At 36.8% G+C, this 9,440-nt stretch overlaps 1 protein-coding gene across 1 annotated transcript; it reads left to right on the top strand.

The window, feature by feature from the left end:
• The first annotated feature begins 203 nt into the window (after positions 1-203).
• Positions 204-4,238, top strand: LOC129220596 (uncharacterized). The gene is made up of 2 exons (XM_054855026.1): positions 204-1,881; positions 3,619-4,238. Exons 1-2 carry the CDS (start codon positions 204-206, stop codon positions 4,236-4,238), a joined length of 2,298 nt encoding a protein of 765 aa, XP_054711001.1.
• The last annotated feature ends 5,202 nt before the right edge of the window (positions 4,239-9,440 follow it).

Here is a 9,440-nt window from a genome sequence, read left to right as displayed (position 1 = left end):
AAGGTAATCATGCATTGGTGAAATGTTTTAAATTTAAAAATGTGCCTGTTCAGAAAAGAATTAATTTTGTCAAGTTTAATAATCTGTGTTTTTGTTGTCTTTCTTCCTCTCACCTGTTAAAATTCTGTAAATGTCCTCAAAAATGCAAAGAGTGCGGCAAACCGCATAATTCTATACTGCATATTGATAGGGGTGATAAAGGTATGAGTGCAGTGAATTCGGACAATAAACAAATCTCTAGTACACTCTCTATTGAAGCTGAACCTTTTACTCCAGGAAAAATGTGCAATTCTGATGAAAGTAAAAATAACGCTAGGCTTTCCGGTGACCTTCCTAGCATCTACACAGGTACTACTTCTCTTCAAGTGGAAGAAAGAGTATCTAGAGGTGAAAATAAAGAAGTATTGCTATGTACAGTTCTTATCAAGGCTTTAGATTCTTCTGGGAGGTTTCAGTTATGTCGTGCCTTATTAGACCCTGGTAGTCAAGCTAATTTTATTACTGAAGATTGTGTTAATCGACTTGGATTAGGTAGAAAAAAGGCAAACATAGCGGTGTCATGCCTTGGCGCTACTGCCGCTCGTACTAATGGTCTTGTAGACTTGGAGTTTTCTCCGCATTTCGATTCTAAGCCAAAGCTTAAAAGTTCAGCATTTGTAATGAATAAAATTGTGGGAAATCTACCGCACACATCAATTGATGTTAGAATTCAAGAAGCCTTCAAGGATCTAGTACTCGCAGACCCCTCTTTTCATAAGTCAGCTCGAATTGACATTTTGCTTGGTATAGATATTTTCCTTCAAGTGTTAAAAGGTGAAATTAGCAACGGAGGTGATGGTTATCCCTCAGCAGTTCGTTCTTCTTTTGGCTGGATCATTTCAGGATCTGTCAATTTATTTAGGGATAATGTTCCACTTGTGTTAAATAATATAGATATTGATACTAATGAACTTATTTCTAAGTTTTGGGAGTTGGACTCGGTGCCATCTGTTAGTTTTCTATCAAGTGCTGAGAAGGCTTGTGAGGAACATTTCAAAAATACTCATTCTAGGGCTGAAGATGGAAAATACATAGTAAAATTGCCTTTCCACACCTCTCCAACAGAATTAGGTGAATCTAGACAGCATGCTTTACGCAGGTTGAGTGCAGTTGAACGTTCCTTAAGCTCAAACCCGGCAAAATATAAACAGTACCAGGATTTTATGAAGGAATATCTTGAACTGAAACACATGGAACCAGTTCCCGAAACTGATTATGCAAAGAGTGAAGCATATTACATTCCTCATTTTCCAGTTTTGAGAGAGTCTAGTACAACAACGAAATTGAGGGTGGTGTTTGATGCATCGTCCAAATCATCATCAGGATACTCCCTAAATGATCTATTGATGGTGGGCCCACGCTTGCAGTTGGAATTGTATCCCATTCTACTTCGATTCAGAACATTTCCAGTTGCAGTCTGTGCCGATGTGGAGAAAATGTTTCGACAAATAAGGGTACATCCTGAAGACGTAGATTGGCAGAGAATTTTGTGGAGAAGTAATTTAGAAGAACCGGTAAAAGAATACAGATTGCTCACGGTAACGTATGGAACTGCAAGTGCGCCATTTCTCTCCACGAGAACAATACATCAGCTTGCCTTAGACGAGAAGGATAGCTATCCCCTTGCTTCAAACGCTACATTGAATCATTTTTACGTTGATGACCTTTTAAGTGGTGCGTCATCGGAAGAAGAAGCATCTGAGCTTGTGAAGCAGTTAAAGACTATGATGGCAAAGGGAGGATTTAATCTTCGTAAGTGGAAATCTAATAACACCAACGTGATTAAAGAATTCCTAGATGAAGAAGAGGCTGCAAACTTAGAAACTGAAGTTAAGGTTCTTGGTATCCAGTGGTGTCCAAAAGCTGATTATTTTAGTTTTAGCATTGAGTCTGTGAAACAAAAGCTAGAATACTCCAAGAGGGAAATACTGTCTGAGATTTCCCGTGTATTTGATCCTTTGGGATTGCTTTCCCCTTGTGTAGTGTTTATGAAAGTGTTACTTCAAGAATTGTGGAAGTATAAGCTTTCTTGGGATCAAATCATTCCCGAAGAATTAAATAGGAACTGGATATCATTTTGTGAAGAACTGCATCTCCTTGAACAAATGAAAATTCCAAGATTAGTTCTAACTTCTTCGCATGCAGATATAGAGTTGCACGCATTTTGTGATGCTTCAGAAAAAGCGTACTGTGCAGCAATTTATGTGAGATGTTTATTACCGAACTCGGATTTTCGTGTGTCTTTGCTTACTGCGAAAACAAGGGTAGCACCGTTGAAAACTCAGTCTCTGCCTCGTTTGGAACTGTGCTCAGCATTGTTGCTAGCTGATTTGTTAGCTGCTGTTTTGAAAAATATTCAAGTTCCAGTTCAGAATACTGTAGCATGGACTGATTCCAAAATAACTCTCGCATGGCTTGCAACTGAACCATATAAATGGCAAGCATTTGTTGCAAACAGAGTGTCTAAAATTCAGACAACCATCCCATCAGTCAAGTGGTTTCACGTCCGTGGAACTGAAAATCCATCGGATCTAGGAACCAGAGGTTTACTTCCGTCTCAATTAATCAGCAATGACATGTGGTTACGAGGTCCAAACTGGTTAAGTCAACCTATGAGTAGTTTCATACCATTAGACGTTACAGAGACATATTCTCTTCCTGAATGTGCTGTAGAAGAGAAGCAAAAAATCATTACGTGCGCATCTAAATTAAAATTTGTTCCTGAATTCGTGGCAAAAATATCTTCGTTTACAAAACTGATACGTGTTTGTGCATGGGTTTTGAGATATTTGAACAATAGCTGTTCCAGTCGTACCAAAATCTCTGGTTGTTTGACATCCAAAGAACTTCATAACTCAGTGCTTTATGTGGTGCGAACAATTCAAGAAAATGAGTTCACGTCCGAGAGAAAATTGCTAACTAAAGGAATGCCATTACCGCGTAATAGTAAATTGCTTCCTCTAAATGTGTTTCTTGACTCTGACGGCATTCTTCGTGTAGGAGGCAGACTTTCCAAACATCAATCCTTATCGTACGATCAAAAGCATCCCATGCTGTTACCGAAAAATCACAGCTTTACAGAGAAGGTCATAGATTACTATCACACAACTTATATCCATGCTGGACCGCAGCAAACGTTGTCTTTAATAAGACAAAAATTCTGGTTTGTTGATGGTAGATCAGTTGTTAGAAAACAACTTAAGAAATGCTTGAAGTGCTTCAAGTTGAGTTTGAAATCGGCTCCTCAAGTGATGGGAGATCTTCCGGCGTCAAGGATTGAGCAAACTCGTCCTTTTGAAATTGTTGGAATTGATTTTGCTGGACCCTTTTACACAAAATGTGCTCATAAAAGATCAGTTACCAAGTTTAAGTCTTACATTTGTCTTTTCATTTGTTCAGCAACCAAGGCAGTACACCTAGAACTTGTCTCAGAATTATCGACTGCTGCATTTCTAGCAACATTGCGCAGATTTATATCCAGAAGAGGATGTCCAAGTAAAATATTATCAGATAATGGATCAAATTTCAAGGGAACTTCAAGAGTTCTTAAAAGGTTATACCAATTGTGCCGTGAAGCAGAAGTGCAAGATTTCAGTTCAATGAAAGGAATAGAATGGTCCTTCATTCCTCCATATGCACCTCATTTCGGAGGACTGTGGGAAGCTGCTATTAAAAGTACTAAACAATTGCTAGTGAAAGTGTCCGGTTCTGCACTTCTCAACTTTGAGGAGTTTTACACGCTCCTTCTTCAAATAGAGGCCTGCCTCAACTCCAGACCTCTTACCGCATTATCATCCGACCCATCTGACCTCAGTGCCCTGACTCCAGCTCATTTTCTTGTTGGGGGTCCCATTCACCAATTTCCTGAACCAAGTACTTCATCTAGAGCTTCTTCTCTCTCTGAGAGATGGAAGCTCATTCAGAGACTTCGCCTGGATTTCTGGAACCGCTGGTCAAGAGATTATCTTCATACTCTTCAACCTCGCTCCAAGTGGTGGAAGGAGCAGCCAAATTTGAAGGTTGGGGACATTGTGCTAGTTCACAGAGAAAATGCCGCGCCACTAGAGTGGACTCTTGGTCGGATTGTTGAACTTTTTCCCGGAACTGATGGAAGCGTCCGAGTAGTGACTGTGTATACTAAATACGGACATTTTAAAAGAGGCATAAATAAGGTTTATTTACTTCCAATTTCAACTTAACTATTTATTTAATTAAATTCTTTGTTGTAGTTTGTAATTTAGTTGTTGCCATTTATTATTTCTAAAAAAAAATTATTCCATAAAAAAATATATGTTGAAACCTAATGAGATTTCAAGGGGAGCGGTATGTTTGGTACTTCCTCCAGAAAATGTTACCTCGTGAAAAGTTTAATTTTTTAATTGTTTTCTATGGCAACAGTTTTGATAATTGTTGTGTTTTTTCTTCTTTCTTATTGCAAAAGTGTTGTTGCATCTAATGAAGTAGTGACTTCATGCGCTGTTTATTTTGAAGTAGTGGCTTCATATGTATAATTAGAAGTTAATTAGGAGTAGTGGCTCCGACTAATAAAGTGTGTTGGTTTAACTTTATACAGTCCACATTGTGTTTTGTAAGTTTGTTCATTTCGAACCAGAACGTAACACCGCCAAATTATTCATTCTCTGATTATTTAAAGAATTTTTTCCCAAAACAGCATGAAAAAGCAATTATAAAATCCAGATTTTAGTTTACGTACTTCAGAAAATACATCTCTTATTGATTGCTAAAACTAGGTAATAATTAATTTGGACATTCTTTTTTCAATGTCTTAAATCTACCCATAGTTTTCAATATTGGTACGTCATTGCTTCATTGCTAACACTAACGATGAAAAGTCCATTCAACTCCATGTTTCTCTCGTCTTACTGGTTTTGTTGGACATATCAAGAGAAAATCGTTACAAAAAGTGTGCAACACTCTGCCTCCCCATCGTTTCACTATTTACAGAAAAAGAAACTAATTTTTTTAAACGAAGGCAAAGAAAAAAAAGACTGCGCTAATGCATCACATTTTTGGGAAATGGTCAGCCTCATAGGCTTGATTCATTTAAGCGGCAAGTTTCATTCAAATATTCTACAATTTTTTAATGTTAAAACTGGATTTCATTTCACTTTTGAGGAATTGATTCATTTAAGTGACTGATTCAATTACCTGGCGCTCACTGTAGCAGCATTATCTATAACTTACAGTTAATATGTGTATTTATATGCACACACATGAATAAAGGGTGAATTTTACCTAGTCTGCCAAACGAAAGGGGGTGTTAGAGAGCCTAAGTGAAGCATAGATCCATCTATTATCCTTTCCAATTTGTAACTGTAACGTAGTAGATAGAAAAAAATGAGTCAAAAAAAAAATTCTGTAAAGAACGAATTTTGAAATCTTCAGAAAATCTACATAGAAAATAAGTACAAATTTGAATAAAGCAGACAAAATCCTATAAAATGACTTTTTTCACTGAGATAGTAAGAAAAGGACTTAATTGAAAACAAGTTTAAAGTTGAAAGTAAATCTAACTTCCTTGGTAAAACCATCTATTTTGCATATTTCATAAAAATAATCAAACAGAAGTTTCGTACAAATGCCAACATTAAAGATGTAAGAATGCACAGTGCAGGGGAGAAAGGAAAATTGATCAAAAGTTTTTTTCATTTTTGGGTAGAATTTAACATTTAATGAAGAAAATATAGGAAATATAGGAGAATATCTGACAAATTTGAAAATATAGGAGATATAGGAGGACTATGACCCCTGTATATCTAATTTCAAAACTTTTCCCCTAAATTTAGAGGGAAATTTTTTTTAAGTTGCAAATATTGCACATTTAAGAGGGGCGTGGAAGCGTCCTACTTGATATTGGTTTAAAATCGTAAATGAGACAAATTTTCCAAGTATATTACTTTCTTTTGTCCCATGATTCCAAAAATCCCCCCCCCCCCGCTATATTTACAAGGAAAATTCATTAGTTGCGGATACTGCGCCCCTAAGGAGGGACGTGCCCCACTCCCCACACATTGAGAAGTGGTGAATGAACCAAATACATTTTCCAAATGTCTTTCTTTTGTATCCAATTCCAAAATTTTCCTACCAAATTCAGAAAGAAAGCTCAAAACTTGCGAATATTGCGCCCCCTGGAGGGGCACGTAAGCGCCCCACTTCACACAGGTTGAGAACTGGTGAATGAGACAAATAAATTTTTCATCTTTCGTTCTTTCTTTTTGGTACTTAAATATTCGTCCAGGGACGCTTTCGGCTACCCCTTAATACTGGCGCCCCTGATTTTCCCAGGGAGGGGCAATTTGCCCCCATTGCCCCCCCTTTAGATCCGCGCCTGGTGTTTGTTTTTTACTTGCTCCCAAGCACATACAGGTACCAACTTGCTAGATCTACAGAGACTGGATCAAGTGAATGGAAGGAAAATTTATTTTTTAAATAATTTGTGCTTATCAAATTATTTAGCCTACAACAATATTTATTGTAAATTAACCAACTTTTCCTGACAGCATAAATTGATATAATTTTATTTAAAATTTTGGTGCTTTATTTGTCTTAATTTTTACTAATTTTATTTATAGGAAGAATTTAAAGTACAATGTATTCATATTTTTCATGAAAGCATTTACTACAATACATTTTACTACCAGGGCCGATCCTAGCAGGCGTGCAGAGTGTACGCTGCACAAGGGCGGCCAAAGCAAGGGGTGGCCGCAGGCCGCATCATATAGTTCTTATAGTCAAGCAAAATTCCTCAAGAATTTCTCAGAATATAACTTATAATAAGTAGAATATATACGCTGATTTTTAAAAGTTCAACTGTCAAAGTATGTGTCGATTTCCCGACAGCATAGCATAGTTTAAGAAAATTAGAATGTTAGGGAACACTGTTGGTTCATTGTCCATTAATATCTTCTCTTAACACACATGCTTCATTTGGTTTCACCGGTAATCAGGCATGGATACAGGGGAGGGGAAAGACCCGTTCTGAAGCATGATATGGTGCCGTCTAAAAGGAGCACCGAGGGCGGCCACTAATGTTTATCCCCCAAGCTTTTATAGACCTAAACAATGAAGACATATTTTATTTATTAAAAAAAAAAAGCTATACTGATTAGATACTCTCGCAAGCATTTGAAACAACAAACTATGTAAAACTCTGTGTTTAACAATCGTGGATGCGTGGAGAGAAAGTGGAAAATTGCGACTCCCTTGAGAGTAACATATATGAATGACAAACTAAAATGCTGTACTTTACCCCCTTTACGACAATTTTTCTGATTAAAATCATGAATGAACTGCCCGGTTTCAGATCAGGTAGGAGGACAGGGTTCTTGCCCCAGGAAGCAAATTTAAATGTTGCTCCAAAACGAAAATCCAAAAGAAAGCCATGACCTCCTTGACGAAACTAAAGAAGGCTTAAAATTGCGTTTCTAGAACTTTACTTTAGGAAAACTTCGCTGGTTGAACCATCGATCTTAAGGACCCAATTAAGTCTCTTTATCACCTCTTCCACCTTTACTTAATCAAACATAGCCTAAAAATGTTGGCTCCAAAATCCAAAACATGTTTTCAGACGACAGCCCTTCCTATCATCAAACGACATATAAAATTGCTTTTGCATTTTTCGAAATTTTTGCAGTGGAGGACCCCGAAATCCATTCGCAAACATTACTACCAAAGACAGTCTCAATTAGCGTCTTTAGAGAAGCCCTAATTCCACCCCCTCTCACTTAATGTATTGAAAAACAAACTAAAATTGCGTTTTTCAAACATCAGTTTCAAGAACTTTTGGAAAAAGATCCCGGATTTTCCTTCTCTCCAACGCAATCACTATGCCTGAAAATTTCATTTTTAGACGGTTCCGTGAAGTCACAGCTTCCTGCCTAAACTAGCCTGAAATCTACTTTCAAAACACAGTTCGTGAGGGCACACTGAACCCCCACCCGCTCTTATTCCCATTGTTATCAAACAATGCTTAAAATATGATTTTGGGACTTATATTTCTAAAGAATTCCGGAAGAAAACTGCCACGCTTATGTAACTTTTCACGCGCTAGGGCATATCCTTCAGTCGTCGATGTGAGGTGGACAAAAGTCTATAGTTATATTTTCAGATATTAATGTTGAAAAATATCCGAAAGATCCGTAGAAGCTTCCCAGTTTGTTAACGTCACCAAAGATAATATAAAATTGAGATTTTAGAAATATCCGCTTAAGAGCGCCAAATTCCTTCCTTCCCAAAAATAGCCTATAATGGATTTCAGTTCCGAAAAATATTTTGGTTCAGGATAGTTTCACAGTTTCCCTATTCTTTTCAAATCTTCATAAAAACGGGTTTTTGAAAAAATAGTGCCAAGAAATTACTGGGGGATAGCCGCCAGATCCCCTAGCGTCACCAAAGACGACTTAAATTTGCGTTTTAAACTTCAATTTTGAAAACTTTAGATGGGAGATGATTGAATGTTCCTCCCTCTAGTAACGTCAACAAAGGTAACCCAAAATTGGGAGCTTAAACCTTCAGTTTCGGAAAATTTTCGGGAAGAGCGCCGATCCTTCCTAAGCTACGCTGACCAAAAATTGCTTCAAATTGATTTCAATTTAGCAAGAATTTTAGGAAAGAATTCTAACATTACTTTCCCTCGAAGTCTCGAAAAACTTCCTAAAATTGCAATGTTTGACGTCAATTTTGAAAATTTCTCCATACACCTTGAACATACCCGATTATTTTGTGCTTGCAACCGAACACAACCAAAGATGAACTAAAACTATTTTTCATACTCCAATTTCAATAATCTTCTCGGAGCAATCTCGGTTGAGTCAGTTGCCCCTTCCTGCCCACTCTTGCTACAATCACTTAGAATTGGTTTCTGACGATTTCTTTTAAAATGTTTAAAAAGAAATATATTATCAAATTTAAGAAAAAGAATGTTTTCAGTTTGTAAGCTTCCCGCGGACTGTAAAATACCTGCTTGTGAGCCAGGTTTGGCCTCATGCCGTAGGTTGAAGAGCCATGACTTGGAGTATACCTTAAGCTTCAAATCAATTCCTTTCCATTTTAGTAGCAGTTACAAATACCAGATTTTCAACATATAATCTTAAGGGAGGGGAGAGCAAGATGATTGCTTTGTATTAGATTTTATAAATATAAAATTGAAGCAAGTTAAAACAAAACAATTAGAAAAGAACTTGCAATACAAGAAATATTAGACAAAACACTACTTTTTTCAACTTTTAACAAACTATGTATCATGCAATACAACATAAAGTACTTATTTACTTGTTGAACACTTAAAATAAAACTTGACACAATTTATACACATTAACAGATAAGGAAAATTTTAGAAAAATAAGCAGTCAAGTTAGATACAAAAAGAATCAATTCAGTTT

Source organism: Uloborus diversus, chromosome 4 (assembly GCF_026930045.1).
Source record: "Uloborus diversus isolate 005 chromosome 4, Udiv.v.3.1, whole genome shotgun sequence".
NCBI lineage: Eukaryota > Metazoa > Arthropoda > Arachnida > Araneae > Uloboridae > Uloborus > Uloborus diversus.
This window is presented reverse-complemented; position numbering and strand designations above follow the sequence as displayed.

Excerpts from the sequence above, each read along its gene's own strand:
- LOC129220596 (XM_054855026.1), top strand. The coding sequence starts at position 204 with ATGAGTGCAGTGAATTCGGACAATAAACAAATCTCTAGTACACTCTCT. Across the intron at positions 1,882-3,618 it reads AACTGAAGTTAAGGTTCTTG|AAGTGCAAGATTTCAGTTCA; the intron begins GTATCCAGTGGT and ends GCCGTGAAGCAG.